Source organism: Triturus cristatus, chromosome 2_2 (genome assembly GCF_964204655.1).
Source record: "Triturus cristatus chromosome 2_2, aTriCri1.1, whole genome shotgun sequence".
Lineage (NCBI taxonomy): Eukaryota > Metazoa > Chordata > Amphibia > Caudata > Salamandridae > Triturus > Triturus cristatus.
Genome location: NC_140582.1, coordinates 94781224 through 94801518, shown reverse-complemented (window position 1 = coordinate 94801518; position 20295 = coordinate 94781224). Strand labels below are relative to the sequence as shown.

General features: G+C 44.4%; 1 protein-coding gene across 3 annotated transcripts in view; it reads right to left on the bottom strand.

Annotated features, from left to right (window-relative positions):
* PAX5 (paired box 5) overlaps positions 1-19385 on the bottom strand; it is a 521765-nt gene extending 502380 nt beyond the window's left edge. For 2 of the 3 annotated variants that reach the window (XM_085641098.1, XM_085641099.1), the window contains exon 1: positions 18631-19385. In XM_085641098.1, coding sequence (XP_085497224.1) covers positions 18631-18673 — 43 coding nt within the window. In that variant the 5' untranslated portion in view covers positions 18674-19385. The remainder of the gene's footprint in view (positions 1-18630) is intronic. The other variant, XM_085641100.1, reaches the window with a different exon arrangement.
* Positions 19386-20295: the final 910 nt, after the last annotated feature.

Here is a 20295-nt window from a genome sequence, read left to right as displayed (position 1 = left end):
AAAGTGCTCATGCTATGCAACCAATCACATTGCAATATTTATGTATCGCAATTCCCTTAGTGCATATACAACTGAAAATGCTAGTGCTGTGCAAAGTCACATCACCATTTTGATGGTGTAATTAAGCCATACTACAGTACGGGTATCACATATATATAGCTAAAGCCAGTGCCTATATATATATATATGTGTGTGGCTCAAATGGATAAAGGAGGTCTCATGGCTCGGCAGGAGGTTATTGAGTAAATAATTAACGGTTAAAGACCTGCCCTGTCGGCTGCCTAGTTGCCGGCCTTGATTGAAAATTTCAGGTCTGCTACGACTAATTACACAGAGCACCTGAGCAACCTAGCACCTAAAACGTATTTTCAATGTAAGCTGTGTTGGTGCCTCAAGTGGAATTAGTGACCAGGGCCGGACTGGGAACCACAACCGGCCCTGGCAAAGTGCTCGTCCGCCCCTCCCGGGGGTTGGGGGTGCCGCCGAGCTCTTTGCCAGGGCCGGTTTTCAGCCGATTTTGGTACAGGGCCGATTTTGCAGCTATGCTGCAAAAATGGCCCTGTAACAAAAACGGCCCCCAGGGGCCCAAAACTGGCCCCCACCCGTGCGGCCTACCGGGGGATTGCCCGGTGCCCGCTACGGCCAGTCCGGCCATGTTAGTGACCAAGGTGAATCAACGACGCTCACATCTGGACTGGCAAGCTAGCTTATTTTTGCCGCACTCCTTCCGCTAGCAAATGTCCATGCCAACTATACAATAATGCACTCAGAACAATGAGTCAAGATAGAGGGTAGATCTCAACATCTAAGGCTCCTATGCTGCGGCATTGTGCATTTTGTGGCTTTCAATCCTGCCTTTGATAAAGTTGATAATGTGTGCTTGTTGGTAAAACTAAAAAGTTGGGATTGTCAAACAGCCTTCTAAGATTAATAAGTGTTGTCTTTAATGAGAATGTGGACTAGTGGTCCTAACCAATACATGGCTTAAACATGTCTTGTTTGCGTGCCTGCACATACTTTATTTATTGTATACATCTCTAATCTAGGTGAAGCTGTATCAATTCATGAACCTTTCCCACACAATTAGAACACAACCGCAGTTTGCAATATGCAGATGATACTGTATCTGTGATGTGATTCCGTAAGAACTTTTAAGTGTTACTACATGCATTAAACAATTACGTCACATTCAACACCTTATTTTTAATGAGAAAAAGGAAGATCTTACGGTGTTTTGTCCACGAAACGGACAATACACTTGGCATTTGAACTGAAAGTACCTAAAGTCAGTCCATAAGTACATTTACTCGTGAATACTTTGGATGATAAACTAACTAGGAACTCTGTGGAAAAAGGAAAAGAGCATTAGAGATACTGTTAATAGGAGCCCTATGTAGGTTTAATAAAGAGCGTGGCAAAAACAAATGTATTCCTCTGATGAAGAGTACACTGCTGAAATTTTGTCAATTGAGGCTACAATCTGCATGGTGGGTGAGAGGAGCAGGCAGGGCTTAAAGTGGGATGAAAAAACTGTGGGGTCTCTCAAAGGGGTGTGGCCAATGTAATTATGGGCGTGGCTTAAAAACACATAGCTAAAAATCTGTGCTTAGCATAGTATGCCGCCCGTCTTGTATTTTGCTATTTCTGTCATTGCATCCAGATATATGATACAACAAGTAACATCATGCCTACAACAAGTCAGGACTATTGGTTTTGTCAATGGTTGTTAGTTGCATAAGAAAAATAAGCAGCAACTATGGCTTGTATATAATATTGAAAAAGCTTCCACTTAAAGCCCTGGTGACACCATGACAATGTTTCTGCTCCTGAGTTTCAAAAAGAGAAGGGAAACCCAGACAGAAAATGACTCTCTTTAAAGCAGTGCCCTTCCCCTACAACGCTCTCCTGGCATGACGTCATGCCGTAACTTCTCCACTAGTGAGAAGTGTGAGCACCCGCACGTGATGTGCCTGCTGTCAGTCACTGCAGTCCGGAAAAAAACGGACCGCCTGTGCCAGGGCACAAAACAGAGCCCGATGAAAACCAGTTTCGAGGCCCCCTTTAAATAACTGCCGGTGCTTAGACCCGGTGAGACCCGGCCCACTTAAAGCCCTGGGAGCAGGATAAAGTAAGAGGATGTTACTTACTGTGAGGAAGTCTATTGCCATCTCTGTCACTTCGTCCGAATTAGCTTTCCTTAGTACTAAGGGAAGGACTGTTAACCCTCTGATGGGTACTGTTAACCCTCTGATGGGGTTCTAGTGAGATATTACATGTGCCAAATAGGAGCTATTATCAAGGTTTGTGTTAGGAGAAAAGCTAAAGCCAATGAAAATTGCACATTTGCAATTGCACAAAGGTTTTAGCAAGCTTCTAGGAGATGCAGTTAGTAGTGCTGCTTCTACATGCCTTTAAAAAAACACAGGCACATAATTTCGTACATAATAGAGAATGTGTCCAATTTGCAAAACACTCTCTTTGGTTACATATTAAAAGGAATAGGTTGGTTTGCACCTAGAAAACCCAACAGAATTCCTTCAACATTAGCATTGCTTAAGATTTGTTTTTAATTTCGAGCCAACCAACTTAACCTTTTAGCTCTAAAGAGCATTTGTGAGGATAGATCGATAAACCACTGAGTTAGATTAATTAACCCATGTAGATGTATGTGTCCAAAGGTGGAATCATATTAGATATTTTGTTTCAAAGAAACAACGAGAATTCAGAACATGTCAAATTATATAATTAAGGGTGTTTTAATGAGTCCTCAAATTAAGGTAATATATCATAGACTTACTTTATACATGCAAGTACAAAGAGAGGCCATGCAATGCGTCAAATCTTATATGGAATAATTTAACGTTTATATGAGACAGAAATTTTATTTTTCCCTTAAAGGTGAGTTATATATTTCAGCCAAAAGAGAAAAGATGAAGCCCATTTCTCAACTGACACATAACGTATCTCCCTCACTTTTCTGCACTCCATCGGCAAGTGTAGGACAAGAGAAAAATCTTTCAGCTCAGTGATTGGCAACAAAAGAGATTACACAAGTGCCTGCTACTTGAGCATGCCTCTTGTGTTCCAGTGTTAATGACGGGGGTCTTCTGCAATGGAAAGGGACAATCCATCCTTACTCAGTGAATCCTGAAGATAGAGCAAAGATCCAGTCTCCATGGGTCTTAAAAGGGATATTTCACTCAGGTCAGTTTCAATGACACACAGGGCAAAGTAGGGGCCATTCTGTCTATTCAAGATGTTGGTTACTATACTGGTTAATGTAGCACCAGATGTATCCTAGATGCCATAATCCATAATACCAAGAAGACGGCTTAGCCTTTTGCTCTGCAGTGGACAAAATGAGTGGGATCTGTGGGCCAATTGACTACCAAGTTGTGGGCTGATTAACTAACGAGTTTTTAAGTTTTAAACCTTTTCCTGAGTTTGAGCTTTTTTATGATTTAATTTTGCCACCCTTGGTGAAACGTCTCTATGTGAGCTTTAGACTAGGCTGTTTACCCCTAAGGTCATTTAATGTATGGGCAACAAATATAGATACAACTGCTTGCCCCGCATGCAGTTATATATGTACTGGAGACAGTCGAACACATTTTATTTTTTTGTACCGAATACCATCTTTTTCGTAAAAATATTGATTTGTCCCGTTTGTTGTAACTTGGGAGTTAGACATTATATGGTGGCACTAAGGATACTAAAATCTGACACAACAGCATCAATTGTTTTTGCTGTAAGTAGGTTTTTGATGAGCGTCTGGTTTAGGTGCCAGAAGTTCGTGTCCCAGGTTCCCCACAAGGTTCCAGCCTTGTCTGAGATGCAAGCACAGCTAAGATGAAATGCTTGTCATCCTAGAAACTCTTATTATAGAATGCCGATTATCTGAGATACCTAGTATTCTATGGTTAGAAGACGTAATCACAGGCAGGTCAATTGATTGCTATTGTAAGTCTTCTATCTGTGATTGCCGATCACTGAGGGACCCAGCATTTTATTGGATGTGACAATATATTATTACATGTTTTTATTTATAGGAGGTTTGATATTGCTGTCATGGTAGCATGAACAGGGATATTATCTTAACTGATGTTAATTGCCACTGTTTATTATTGAGTATGATGTAAATTTTGCGACTGTACGTCAACAATACGAAATAATAAATTTTCAAGACATTTATATTATGTGGTCTAGAAACCTGGAGACATGAGTTGCCTGGGGTTTATTGACTGTCAAGAGATCATTTATAAATGACCATTTTATTATTAAATTGAACTTGGCATATGACATTTATTCTGGTTAACTTATATCTATGTACTGTATGTATTTATTACCCTGTATATTATTGGTGTTTTTTATCAGGTTGCAACTTTTTTATGTATTGTATGTTTTTAAATGCACTTTAATGGTCGTACGACCGAATAAAGTAGAGTGAGTGAGTATGAGCTCTGTTCGGTCACAGTAACTCAGCTGTACCAGTGCGGAAGCATGTCAAAATGGATCTAAATGTAGATTTGGTAAGGGTTTTCATTCACAAAACTTTGCTTAATAGAAAGAAACACATGAGAAATGCACTGGTGCTCATTATTTTTCATTCAAAATATGGAAATCTCATGAGCAAATCATCCATATGCATGCCAATTAGTCATAGATATCCAGTGAAACATATGTTGTCTTCTGCCAATTTTAAAATATAACATGCGGTTGAGAAAGCGCAAAGCAAGCAACAGAATGAAGCTGTTTGCCCAAATAATTAACATTGTGAATAAAAGTATGATGTATTATACAATCAAATATTGATATTATTGCCATCCACTGCTCTCTTATTAATGGTAGTATCTATCCATATTTGCATGTTAACACTATTAGTATTACTACCATATATCATTGTTATGAAATCAAGAAGAATGTCTATCAGTAGCTAAAATAAGTGTGGCGTGTGCTCACCATTTGTTTTTTGTAAGGTAGAGTGGAGTAGTACAGTTGCATTCTTTTTAACAGTATAGTACTGTAGCTTTAACTTCAACTTCAAAAAGCTTTATTCGACAGTAAGTCTTAAAAGCACATTGGTACGTTTAATACAAACAAAATAAATATCACAAGACAATCCACACACATTAAAAAACCATTAAATCCAATTAATTACTGTCGAAAATATGGTTAAAATCTTATTAATAGCTAAAAATTCACAAAACATAAAAAGGAAGGCTTAGCTCATGAAGGTCACTAGCTAGCAACAGGTTGGATGGAAGTTCGAGTACGTATTATCCAAGTCCAACTTAAAAATGTAGACACAGCCACCGCTATGCAAGGTGAACAATCGGAGCCTAGTATCCTTAGTGCTTCTTTGTGTCTTCGAATAGCTAACCTGAGACAGATGGGTCTAAGCCATTTGCGACGCGGAGCAACATAGAGAGGGCATACAAAAAACACATGTGCTACAGATTCAGAAATGTCTGGACAATTATGACATCTGTCATCCATAGTGGAGGACCATTTACTTGTAAATGACTTGACCGAAAGAGTACCTACTCTAAATTGAAAATATAACTTCCGGTCTTGGGGCCTCTCAATAATGTCCCAATATGATTCACATTTTGGGCGTAGTTTGTGATCTAAAAACCGACCAGTTAGATTCGTGGACATATTGACTCTAAGGGATTCTAGCTTGACCATTTCCCAATATTTTTCTTTTATATGTTTTTTTATTGGGAAGATTGAAAGGTCCGGTTTATCCCATAAGATACTCAGGTCTAGCTTTAATAAAAGAGACCTAATTTCCTTTAGCCACTGGATTTTATGAAATTGGTCAGCCTGAATCACATCCTTCAAACCCTGAGCATAATGCATTAGTTCAGGGGTTGTCCAAATACGCCTCCAATACAACAATGGACGTAACCTGGCTAGATCAGCGATGTTTTTGCTACCTAGATCCAACAAAAGCGGGACAGTTGGGGTGCTTTGGGGCACACCTACCAATTTGCGTAGAAAAATATTCTCCGCTTTGGCTAAACGGTTCAAGTTGGTAAAGCCCCAGAGTTCAGATCCGTAGAGAGCTGTGTTAACAACTTTCCTATTATACACCTCAAGGGCAGGAGTGATTGGCCTTGTTAGAGAGGACCTATGTTTAAAGGATAGAGCACCTGCAAGCTGGTGAACTTTTAGTAAAGCCATATCCATGTGACGGTTCCATCCCATATTAGTTTGTAACAAGATTCCAAGATAGACAAAGGAATCAACCTGTTCAAGGGGTGTGCCATCGAGGAAGATTTTACCCTTAAAGGAATTGGCCTGGGTCAAAGGCATGAACTTTGTCTTTGAGGTGTTGATCTTAAGTCCACGCTGCTGACAGAACTCTCCGAATGCATTAACGGCCTTCTGCAGGCCGCTCGGGGTTCGTGAGATAATTAGGGTGTCTAGTACTGTAGCATGGTTGTATTCTTATTACGTAATGTTTGCATGTTTCAGAAAATGCAAAACTAGGTCAAAGTATTCATTTTATTTTGATTCTTTCTTATAATTCCACTTCAAAGAGATATGTATTTTAGAGGGACTTTTGTAGTGTTTGCCTGTTTGGAAAAGGAGCATATGGTAAATTTCAGAGCAAGTCCTTTGCTTCTGTTTTGTAAATCAACAACAGTTCCGTGGCTTCCCTTCCTTCCAGGATATGTCCTTCATTTGGCTTTCCTCTCCTGGGCCACTCTTACTTTGCTCATGCAATTCCAGTCAAAAGTTACACAGCTTCTTTTGGCCATCTTTATCTTGGGCAAATCATGGTCAGTTTGTCTTCATGCAACTAAAAGTTGACAATGCTGTGCGTGGAGCCTCAAAATCACTGCATAAGGAATACAGCGGTTGTTGCGATACATATCTTATACATTGGTACAAGGGCCGGACTCACCTACGGGTCGATCTGGCACTGACCGATGGGCTGGTGTGACTGGTCAGTGTGTGGGACGTTTTTTGCTTGGATTGTGGGCCTGTTTTATGGTACGTGGGAAGAGTTTTACTGTTCCCAGATATTAAAACAAACATTGCTTACAGCATGCTCAAATACATGCAGTCTCCCATACTTTGCAAAACATCTATTTACAAGTTCAACTCTGGCCTGATTTACAAATGTTGGCCACTATTTAAATTATGTGAATCTCTAGTCAAGGCCACTCATATTAATGTCCAGGCATATTTCTGCAACAGTCCAACCCTTACTGGTCCTCTCTCTCAGTTGCTTTACTATCCTTGTCTCTGTAGTGCCCGAAGAACCTTGCACCACTGTTCTTGAAAGAATGACCACTCTGGCATTTTCCCAGCAGGTTGCAGCCTCGGGGCTGTTTTCAGAGCAGTTTGGGCTGCCATGACCCAACCATTCCCATACGGCCACATTTTAGTTGTTATCTTCTAATGCATGAGACCGTTTGACCATTTTTGCCAGAAGTGATTTTGCTTTCCAGTCCATCCTCGCTCATCTTGTCCTGTGGTCTTACACTCAAGTAAAGGTTTGTATAAGGTTACATTGAACTCATCTAAGGTCACTGTGAAGGGCTTCCCCCGAACTCTATTGTTTCACAGGCGGATGATTTGGGTAACATTGTAAAATGTATACTCATTGTAGGGGGGATTGCTCACGCTAAATGTAGCGAGTATGCTCTTCGGAACTCTCTAGAGATACTCTAGCAGAAGTACTGAACGCACCTGTAAGCTAAAACTAAATTGAACGTAAATTTGTGTGCATAGGGAACACCAACAACCTCCCAAATATGAAATATCCCCACGCAGGCACTGTGAAAACTCCGTGATTAACTCTGAGCTTTCGAATTATGCCAACATCCTCCAAGTACAAGAAAGAGGCACTGGCGTAACGAAAATTGAGGGGGCCTCTCTGCACCGGTACGTCGAGGGACCCCCTCCGAGCTCAATCAGGAGCTATCCGGCCATTGTGCAGTGCCGAGGGGGCCCCCTGGAGCTTGGGGCCACCCCCGCACCGCGGGGGCTGCGGGGGCCTGTGTTACGCCCCTGGAAAGAGGGTTTTATCAAACGTAAACCACTGCAGTCGGGAAAGCACCTGGTTATGAAGTAAGTAACACTTATGACCTATCTAGGAGTAACCTTGGACTACCGTCTCCGCTGGAAACCACAGGTTGACATATTACACCTAAAATTTGCTCGCCTTACTGGTTGTCTTCTGCAGGAGCAAAAAAGGTCCTCAACTAAACGTGTCAAACCTGCACTTAAGATCTATGCCACCAAGGTAAGCTCCGCGATACTGTACGGGGCAGACCTCTGGGGGCATATGGACCTATCAACCCTGGTGAAAGTTCAAAACAAATTCATGCGGAAACTGGTAGAACTCCCCCAATCAGCACCAATCAAACCACTATGTCTGGACATGGGCTGCAACCCTATTAACGAAATGGCTCGATACAGGCTAGTAGCCCTGTGGAGACGTGTCTGGACTTCTCCAGACCTAAGCCTCTTTGCTAGGGAACTTGAGGAAGTAAGATCCATTTGGGGGTCCAGTAGCATACCCTGGCTTCGTGAAGTGAAATCGATCTTGGATGATATGGGCCTTAATCAGCTGTGGGTTTCCCCGAGTTCAACCACTTTTCCTTCAAAACAGGAATTTAAAGCACTTTATTGGGCTTCTGTTCGCCAAGCATTAGTTATCGCCTCAGACTCTACTAGCTTAACAGGAAGGTTCTTGTCCCATAAACTGGACCCTTTCCTGGAGAATTACTGGGACGTTATAACTAAGACACTTGACAAAAAGCTCTACCACCAGTTCCGAGTAGGGTCTCTGCCCTTACGATCCTTCACCAAGAACTGGTCTAACCGAGCGAGTGATTTCTGCCCCTGGTGCATTGGTTATAAGGAGAGTGTCGGCCATCTCCTATTTGCATGTCCAGCTTATTATGCTCCAAGAAGCAAATGGATTAGGCCCATTCGCCGCCATCTTAAAGTCAGAGGGAGTGCTGAGGCTATATGAGTGCTTCGTACCAATACTTCTGAGGTGGTAGTTGTGGGCGTAGCCAAATTCCTGGGGTGGGCATGGGTGATTAGAGCAAGATATCTGCAGGCACCTTGATCTTGCTCTCGTTTTTTAACTTCTTAATGGGTTTTTTTCATGTATTATGTCTTCATCATGCTGTTTAATTCTATTTTTAACGATGAATGTTTTTTGTAATTTATGAAATTGTAATTGTGATGGTTTTAAACTACCTATCTTCTGTATGTCTAATTTTTACTGTTTTCAATTGTCTTTTATGATGTAAAAATCGAAATAAAGACTTTAAACCGTGAACCGTGAAGTAACACATTCATAATTCTGTTCCAGGGGATTGCCCGCGTTTCAGGTAACTTTTCCTCCTCAAATTGAAACAAGCCGTTGCAAAATGATGACTCTAACATGCTTCGGCGAGGGCGTCTGTGCAGGGGCGTTTTTGTCGTGTTATGACGTCATACGTCACGCAACGTAAACCTCTGAGTTTACTACTGAAAGGCAATGCCTGCTGGAGGCGAACCACAGATAGTAGGTCAGGTTGTGTGAGGTGTGGTCGTGTGGACAACTTTTATGTCGACCGTTATGTAAAAGGTCGCCCTCGAACCAAAAGTTACGTTATGTTTTGTGCTGGCTTTTAATCTCGGTTACTTGAGCTCGTCCCTAATCACCGTTTATTGGGCACATGCATCAGGGATTGAGCGGAAGTGAAAGGGCACATTAAACGTCACGTCACCCACTCAATGAAAGATAACCCTATCCGTACAGTTGTTGAAATGCAGATTTTAGGGTACAGGCCAGGAAATACATTACTTGCGACTGCCAGTTGAAAATAATGTATATATTCGTAACATAGAAGACCAAGTTTGGGGTCCCGAAATGGCTAATTGTAGAAGGGATCAAAAAGCATTTGGCTTTGCGCAGTGGTTTGCTTTTCGGGTATTCCCTATTGTTTAGTCAGGTTAACCACCTCATGATTTGTGTATCACTGCCTGGAGCGCTTATTACGTGTGGAAGCCCACATTACAGTTCGCCCAAGCTGTGGCAACATTTCGAGTAAAGGTACTATGGGACATGTTTATAAGCGAGAGAGTATATCATCGCAACTGTATGACAGAAGGGGCTGTGTTTTATTGGCGTGCCCAAGTAAAAGCAACGTCGGGCCCCTGCTTTTATATTATAAAATGTCCCTCAGCATCTGCAGCTCCAGAAAATGCAGTTGTATTGTCTCGCGGAATGCTGGAAATATCTAATTGGAAAGGAGCAGCCATTGTTTGCCAGGTCAGGTGCAAATTCGAAAAAAATATATGTTATTGTTAATAAGCACTAGTGTAGTGGAAAGTTGTAAGCTTTTTGGGGTGAGGTGATGGCGCGTGGTGGGGGGCGCAGTACCCAAGTGTTTATGTTTATTTCCTCAGCTGGGACGAGTGCCCAGAAGCTGCCTATAGGCCCTATGCTGCATGTGTGGTGTAATGGAACACAGACGAAGTGAGTCATAGCAACTGAACTTAAGCAAAATTGTGCCCTGGACACACATATATAAAGAGAGAGCACGAGACACAGAGTGACAGAAGAGAGAGAGAATAATAATCGATATATTGCTAGATGTTTTGCCATGCCTTTCAAAGTAAGTGCGGCCCAGTAAACCAATATCATTTGGTGCAAGTGTACTCAAAATGCAGTCAAGCGTTTATTGCTGGAGTTTAGGTGTCAGATGTATGTTAATATCCTAGTACAACTTAGCTCGAAAAACACAGCTTACTACCTCGCAGCTTCCATGTTACATTGTGAGAAACAAGGGACCTTGTACTCACAAGATCTGGCTGCACAGATGTAACTGTGTGTGCTCTGATAATTGACTGATAATTACATAGGATAAATCTGCCTGACATGAGCCATATATGGAGATCTGTCAAGACTACTACACTGTTTATTAACTTTGTTCATGGAGGGGATGGGGGTCATGACTCATGGTGGACCTCTCGAAGCTATGTTTCTGTTGACTCATGGCCCCCCTCTCCAACCTCAATAATGGTCCAAACGGTACCAGTACATTATACTTGACAGAGCTGTATATATTTATGTAGACCAACTATTTGCGTACAAACGTACACATGCATACATTGAGAAACTGTATACACGTGTATAATGTAGACACATACCATGGAAGCATATACATTGAACAGTTGTGTATCTATGTGGTACACGAGTGACTGCTTCTGGTGCACAAAAAGCAGTGTTTTCAAAACCTGTAGTTCACATGAGTGGTTTATGGATTGTTTTCAACAGGAGGCCTAGTTTCAGTCCGATTACCTCTCCACTAGATAAGTGTTCTCTCAGCATCACTATGTGTTTCGATAACTATAGCACCAAACCAATGCTATCCCCCACCTTCACTCATTTTAAAAAAAAATTAAAATCGTTTTCATGACAGGTAAACAAAAACTGAATATTCTATTTTCAATCAAGGCCATTGTTATCTGAATCTTAGATAAATTAGTTTTAAAAAAACTCACAATTCTAAAGACAAAATGTGCTTCACGACACAGGAAACGTTTTCATTAAACCCCACATTCAGAAGAAAACACTTTACGACGAGTTTATTTGTTTTACTACAGAAAATCAAACTTTACAATCTTCTCTTTCAATTACTTTTTAGCTAAACATGTTCCTGTTTGAAAACGAGGTCCCTTTTCATGCTAAACCGCGCAAAAGAAATGCATAATGGTAACATATATGGTGATTCGGTAATGTGTATTAATGGCCAATAAATCCATCTCTGGGTGTTGGTGCCATTTACAACTCACAGTTTATTCTGTCACCAGAATCCCTTGGTGGTATTATTGAACAATACCACACAATTATCTATTATGTCTATATATATCTTCAGCCACTTGTGCATAATGTTTGAGGTAAGAGAATGACGTTTTGATTGGCTACCAAAATTATACATACACCTTGAAGTACTGTCGTAAATTGTTGATATTTTCATTTGCAATCCAGATAAATATTCTGCTACAGTGTGTAATATGTATGCTACTCTATTGTGAGACGACTAACAGACTATATATTAAGTATGTGTATCACGACAGCGATTTATCGCGCTAAAGAAAAGGTCTGATATTTGGAAGTCAGTTTAGAGTATAGATGTAGTAACATATTCTGGCTCCTTAGTGACGATAAGCCCATGGGCCGGACTATCAAAAGGCGCCTCCTTTACACGGTCAGGTTTAAGCAGCTGTAGGAAGTAAACACGGTTGAGAGGAGGCCGCAGTCCCAGCGCACGGACCCACTGTCTGGTAAATACAAACGGGCATTAAACGGGCACTTATTTCCCTTGTTCACCTACATGGTGCCGGACGAGTTTTTTTCTGTTTCAGAAAATAAGAACTGTGCGCCCGAACATTCTCTCCAGACCATCCCCCGTGTCCCTTTTGTGCCTCTCGCTTAATAAACGCATCAACTTTCACTCTTAGGGAGGGACGCCATCTTGGTCCCCACTCGGGCGAATGGTCGCTGCACGTGGCAGTGACCCTGCCGGCGGAGAGGTTCGGTGCCGGCCCAGTGCTGACCGCGATCGTCTGAGGGTCGTGTCCGACTTGAAGCCACGGTACTTGCCAGAGACCGGAGAGTAGGGGCATCAGAGTGGGAAGTCTCCACTATATGAGTTGTCATGGGGTTGTGTGGCGGCTGCAGCGACACTCCTGCTCTCACTCTCACTGCCATCAGAGGAGTCCACTGCACGCTGGGTGCATCCTTCTCTGCTGGCTATCACGAAATATGGATAAAGTGCTCGGCTGCGCCTGCTACACAGCTTCCAGGTTTAAGGTGGGGTAATCCCAGAATCACAATACAAAACAGGAATGTACTTTTTTATTTTTAAACAATCCATGTGTGTTACTTATAACGGTCAGTTTTCTGCTTTTTCACAGCGATTACTGTTGTATAATATGAAAACTCGTATCATAAGTCAAAAGGCCACCACCAGTTCACCGGTTCACACAGCAGAAACACAGACACACGCGCACACGTAACCAGTAATGCTCGTGCTGACAGAAACGTGTGCAAAAAAACAAATAATTAAAAAAAAAGAATACGCCGCCACACTTAAACATAGACAGGCACGCAAACATGCAGGCACTAAAAGGCGCTTACAGTCACAAGAACCGTAAATACACAAACAGCAACCTCACCTCCGACTAATCGCACAGTAAACGCGCACAGCACAGTCGCCTTCTTTAATGGTGTTTGTTATGAACGCTTATGTGCACTTTGGCACACAAGGGGGCAGTGTTTATAACTGAACACTATCCAGGATGGTGGCAGTTGGTTTCCAAGGGTCAGATTGCATTCTGGGGACGATGCAGAGAGTCGGTGGTCACTATTGACACGGATTGCTCAGACAGGGTGCGTGGCCAAAACTGGCTCTGGTCACAGGTAGACCTACAGAAGAGGCAGAGGGAGGGGCCGTTATTGCCTTTGGAAGTCAGTGTATTCGTGTCAGGGAAGCTTAAACGATAATCTGCGGTCATTCTCGTGTTGCCCTCGACCTGCACGAGGGAGGGAATTAGTGAGGTGAGGGGGCTCCCGATGTGCGTGTGTAATCACTTCAAGGGCGCACTTACACTTTCACTTTGAGGAATTGTGGGAAACGCATAACAGGGATTCGGAGGCAGCGCGTGGCAGGCAGGGGATTCATCACACAAGCGCCAGCTGTCCAGGTAACCGAAGTGTAGTAGAGCAACACGCTCTCAAAGTGAGCGAGCAATCACAGACACGCGGGAAACGGAGACAAGACAGGCCGACAGATAAGTATGCGAAAAGAAAGTTTAGCGGACAACTGCACCTTCCTCTCAGGCAGGCAAGCCAAAAAGGGAGGCAAGCAGGAGCAAAGGTGTTGAGAAAGATGGGCAGGCAGGGCAAGCAAACAGGCAGGAAAAATAAATGGGCACGCAGATAGGCATGCAAGGGGAAGAGGCATGCAGGCATAGAAAGGCAGAGAGTCGAGCAAGCAAATCGGGCGGGTAGCCTGTATGATGACACACAGGCAGATGCTCAAACGAGCAGACAGGCTGGCGGATTTGGTAACTCGTGTTTCTAAAAATGTTGGCGGAGTGACACATAATGCTCAGATACCACCCAGCTGCCCGGGCCGGATCCATAGTGTATAGCCCTCCATACTACTGCACTGACCAGTTCCATACGGCCCAGCGTCCCAGCCACAGCTACATTACTGCTTAGAGCCCCTTAACAGTTTCAGAGTAGGCTACATACTTCCTAGAGCCACACACAGCTCCCTGAAGCGGATACTTACGACCCTAAGCTCTACACAGCTCATCGGGCGGATGATATTCAGAAGAGGTCCCCGTGCTGCCTTCATATCACCCAGAGCCCTATAACTCTCTCCGAGCTGGTTACATAGTGCGCAGCTTCCAGAAACAGCCACGAGGCCCTTACGCCGCTCCCCAGGCAGGTAACAACGGAACGGATCCCCGGGACGGTGACAGACTGCGTGTACGCCCCAAACACCGCTCACCGGTGCAGGTAACACTACCGAACGTCCCATACAGCTCTCAAGGGCAGACCCGTCACATACAGCCCCGAGTTCTCAATTTCTGTCATATAGTTTTCACATATTACATTTTAAAATCACGAAACGGCCGGTACCATCTGCCCAGCGATCCATGGAGCCCGGTAAACAAGCCTAGAATGAGTATGCGGAGACTTTCTGGGGCACCAGCACCGTATCTCACGGGGTGACGGGGCAGAGGGGTGACCCAGCACCGGAAGCGGTCATTGTGGAATGCTGGGCTGTCTTTACCTTAAATCTGTCTTCGCCGACTTTACTGCAGAACTTCCTTCACTGTCTTTACTTCTAAGCTACCTTAACCTGTCCTCACCGTCTATAATTTTAAGCATTCCCACCAATGAGTGTTCAGGCGTTTACCAATGATGCGTCACCACCGAGCTGCAAATACCACGGTTGCTAGTCACGCTCTGCTGTGTTTACCACCTGCCTCACTACAGTGAATTTTCCGCTGAGCTGCCCACGACGCCATTTCCCTCCCTTGCCCCCCTGGTGTGTCTGGGCTCATCCTTATCCACCCATCTGGAGCCGGGGCCATGTTTGTCTCTCTCCAGAATGGGTCCAAAGGGTGCACTTTAGGAAAGTGTTTCAGCTGAATCATAAAGTGCTTTCAGGGCTGGATCACCGAAAATTCACCCTGTTCTACAGTCGTGGTCACTGTTTTCAAACTTTTCATGTTGAAGTTTTCGCACACCCTTTTTGTTGATTGTATCTTTTGACGTGAACTTCACACCCTCTTTGGAAATGAATGCATTCGCCCAGCAGTTTCTTCTCCTCATCAGCCCCACCGCCAACCTCTCCGGGCGCGGTTTCACTACAATGTTCACTACAATTCGGCCCCTGACGGGCTCAAAACTGAAAAGGCGCGCAGTTTGCAATGTAGACCCGGATTATTTCCGAAACAAATATCGCGTAACCCCTTGTTGTCCACCCGCAGTTTTTGTGTGCTGTGCAATTAACTCCGAGGGCCTGCGAGGTGCAGAGAGAAGAAACATAATTCGGTGGAAATAAAGTTGAAGCAATTGTGAATAGCGCCATGAGTGTCCCCGGAAGGGAGTAAATGTGTCCCGGGGGATGGACGTGGATGGAACTGCATTCCTCGCGTCCAGCAAATATGGCATTTATGGCAGAAAATGTTTCAAAACAATAATACGTTCATTTATGTACGCGTGTGTGAAAGAGTTGTGTGTTTGTGTGTATATATAAATATATATATATATATATATATATATATATATTTTAATTTATTTATTAATTTATGTATTTATTACCACTGTTGAGCGTAGGGAAGGGCCAACACGCACAGCCTCCCTCGCAACAATGGTAATAAATGGTGTATTTCAGTCTGTGTATCTGTGAATATATGGTATTTATGCCATACCATTTTCTTATGTGTTTCTTTTAAAGTATTTTAAACAATCGCTGGATGAAAGCGCTAAATAGCTGCAATAAGTTAAATTCACTTTGACGGGGCCTCCTGGCTATTAGGTACGTTGATTCCCTGTGAAAGGTAGAAGTAGCACGCAGCCTCTGTGGCACTAAACAGGTTTTTCTCGTGTCGTTTTTTCTGCACTGTGGTAATAAACTAGAAATGGATACTCCAACGTAGCAATAGATGTGAGGATATGTGTTTATTATTATTACTCTAACAACAATGTCATTTGCCATGTATTTTCATTGTGCACTACTACGATATTTATATAGATTTATTTTTAATCGGTAATGTATATGGCCATGACCCCACACTCTAATAAAGATATATATATATATATTCATTGAGTGAATATGGTCATGTCCACACACACACACACACACACACACACATATATATATATATATATATATATATATATATATATATATATATATATATATATATATATATATATATATATATATATATATAATGAGTGTGGGGCCATGACAATAAAAATATATACATATATATATATATATATATATATATATATATATATATATATATATATATATATATATATATGTACACACTCACACACATACACACACAAGCAGAGAGGGGAGTAAGGCAGGCCAGCGCCTGTCTGAAGGCACATGCACGTGCTCCGTCCCTTGCCTCCGGGCCGGTCCCGCCGCAGATATTGATTTCATTTTTCTCAGGTTAATGGCGGGAATCATCTCAGCCCCTGGGTGGCTGCGGACCTTCTGTTCACGTGAGCTCGGATTCCACCAAGGGCCCGAGCTGAGCCTGAGGGCCGCAGACTCTGACCCGCCTCGGAGGGAAGCTTCCCGCTGTTCGGGTTACACCAGCAGAAGTCATGGAGTTTGCGATATTTCCAAACAGCTCCGCTCTTCCATCGTCCCTCCCGCCCTCACGTGTGTGGAATGCGTTATGCGTCTATGTGTGTTTTTATTTTGTACTGTAGTTGTTTACGTCGTGTGCAGCAGTTTCGCCTCAGTTTGCTGTGGTTACAGAGGGTCGGCAGTTATATCGGGGTGGGCGTGGGGGTGTCTTTGAGGTCAGAGGTCATAGAGAGATAATGACGCATTTCATAACTCCCAACAGAGTCCGAGATATGAAAATAATAATATAAAATCAGCACTGACTTTAGACCAATGCCCGTCTTTTCTTTCATTGTAAAGTCCTCTTGTGACTAAACGCAGGCCGTCAGGCTCCTCAGCGAGACTCAGTACCGCAGAGGCTCTGGCTACGGTGGCGCCATTACTGTCAGTCTATAGCGCCTTGAATTGTGCAGATCGAAGCCTTTAACTGCTCTGGAGGAGGCGTCGGGGGCAAGGAGGGGCAGTGTGCAGTGCAACAGAGCGCTAAATGAATGGACAGGGTTCAGCACACCCTGTCAAAATCTGTAAATGTGGCGTAAACATATCGCGCCAGCAATTACACCGCTCAGCCTCGCGGCGCTTTAGCCCACCCTTTCCTGGCCTAGTTCGTATTCGGCTCAGCATCGCTGGGATAAGATACATTACCCTTCAGTTCATACATTCATTTACGCGTGTGTGTGCGGGCGGAACAGCACTCTTCTGGGTAGGTTGATTTGGACGGGTGGGACAGGTGGCGGTGTTAACACGAGGAGCGTTCGGTTCGCAGAGGGAACAGGCGCACTGGTGTCAGGAGGAAAGTCTGCCTTCTGTTTCAGACTAGTACCCAGTTTGCTTTTTAATTTTAAAGGCTCTTTACAGTACTCTCTCTGCTCCCAGCTCTTTTCAACAGTTAATATTTGAAGAAAATATCCATGTGATCATTACTGTCTGTTTTTAAATGACTTTACATCACCAGTAGACACATTTAAGCAAGTTGAGGGCATGATGCCAACATTTGAAAAAGTGCTGAAAAGGTGTGCATTTTTTTCTATCGACTGTAGTGCCCGCTCCAATTTTTCCTCATTAGTTTTTTAGTTCTCTTGTATCTTGTATCATTCATACACACATTCTTTATGTTGTGTTTACATACTGTTTAAAAAGCAAATATACCTAAATGCTTCTCCTTGCTCAGCTGGATTCCTAATACATGGACAAGACATTATCACACCTATTCGTTCATAGATATATATATATATATATATATATATATACTCACGCAGAGATGTATTTGTGCACGTTGTGTGGTTGTGTGCGTGTGTATGTGTGCGCGCTCATAGTGGTGAACATTCATTTCAGTGTCATCAGAGATTCAAATTGTGCATTTTGCTAGGTTTGCAAGGGTTAAAGAGTTCAGGTGTATGGCCATTGGCGCATTGCATTATATTTGAGATGGTCACGCTTACTGGCACTTTTCATTTGCTGCGTGTCTTGCTTGTGCACACGCTCACACACACACACACGAACAGCTCTGGTCCGCGCCTCGGGGCCGCCTGCAAGTGCGCTGCGCTCAGCCGCGGCTGCAGCTCTGTTCCATGCTGAGCTCGGGTCCAGGGGTGTCACGCTGCCGCTGACCCTTTGTGCCCAGTGGCACCTTGGTGACACCGGCCCCAGGTCACAACACACACACGCGCTGCACGCACAGGCGCGAGGACACAGGAGCACGGGACCTACTTACTATGCATTGCTGCGAACGGGTCGTGCTTACAGTGTATTTCCATCGAGGCGGTCCACAGACTGGCGTAGGCTGAGGGGGCTCCCAGCAGCGAGCCCGGCCGCCCAATCCAAACAAACTAACGCAGAAAGGAAAACAAACTCCTCGGGCTGCACTGCCCTGGTAATCCGGGGTCCCCGCGCAGGGGAGGCGGCTGCTGCAGGGGAAAGATGCTCAGTTCAGCCTCCCAGGCAGGGCTCTCTGGCGCGTGGGTGCGCGGACCGCGCACAAGTTCCCGCGGCTCCAAACACCAGAGCGGTCACAGCCAGCAGCGCAGTGCAGGGGAGAACGCTGCAGACAAACTTGCACAGGAGGCCAGTCCTCTGTTGAAGAACTTGTAGACTTTAAAAACGCGTCATGGTGGGCTAAAGTTCAGTGCCTCGCGAGGTGGCTCCTGGGAACGGGTACCGGGTGGATGCGTTAGTTCTGCTGCTTGTCGCCTTCCCGTCCCTTGTTGGAGATCCACCGTGCCAATTTTTTTTTAAACTTTTTCTTGAAGTAGCCCCTCACTCCGTCCTGAAACAGACCCGGGTAGTTTTGAAGAACAGGATTAAATATAGATACAAATATTACTACTACTGTTTCTTGTGCAGTGTGTCCTAAATAGTCCGCCAAGCGCCTCGAGTCGTGCTTGCCTCCATTGTGCAGGTGCCGCGGGGATGAAAGTGCGAGGAAGGCGGAAGGTGGGCTCTATCTCGAGTTCCTTTGCATGTCCGCCCTCCTCTTCTCGGTTGCAAATTTGGCCACCGCTGATCGCTGCCTCTGTGCTGAAATCTGGGTGTCGGTTTATTCTGAAGGGGAGGGAGGGGGGCCGGGGCAGACGAGTGTGTGTGTGTGTGTTGGGGGAGGCTCACTTCGCAGCTGACGGTGAAGGCGGAGGGAAGGGGCTGGTGGGTGTGCGTTGATAGCAGCGGGGTGGGGGTTGGGGAATTGTAATGAGAGCAGAAAGGGGCCCCCCTCTGCCTTTTGGTGGAGTTGCTGCTGCTTGGAAAGTGTCCAACAAAGAGGAGAGAGAAAATGAAACTGGAGGAAGAAGAAATGCGCTTGAATTCCGGCACAGAGCGCGCGCTCTGTGTTTGTGGTGGACTCCCGCTTCCCTCTGCTGGCAGAGGGCACTAATGCGTGCAGAGAGGACTGCTCCAGCGTCCGCGGATGGAACTTCCCCCGCTTTCTCTCGTCAGACAGTGACAGGCGCAGCCTCGGACCCCTGTTGTTGGGGCGGGGGGGGGGGGGTCTTTGCACAGACAGAAAAGGCCTGTGTTTGGGGCAATGTTGGGGAGATTACAGTGGTGAAAGGAAGGGTGTGTGTCAGTTCTGCTGAGGTATAGAGTCCTGATTTTAACGGGGTGGGCGTGGAAAGTGCTGCACCGGGGGAGTTTTATGCAGGGAAGCGGAACTGTGCTAGTAAAGGGAGCACGTGCGAGGTGTGGTGCTTGTTGGGGAGGGGGTGTTTATGTGCAGGGTTGGGGAGTCCTGTGCCAATAGATACATTCTGGCAAAAAGTGCTGCGCTGGGAGGAGGGTCTTGTGTGAAGAAAGAGGAGTACTGTGGTGGAATTTTAGCCTGCCCAGTGGGAGTCGTGGTGAAAGGGGGAGTCCTGGCTGTGGGTAGGGGTAAGTTAAGTGATGA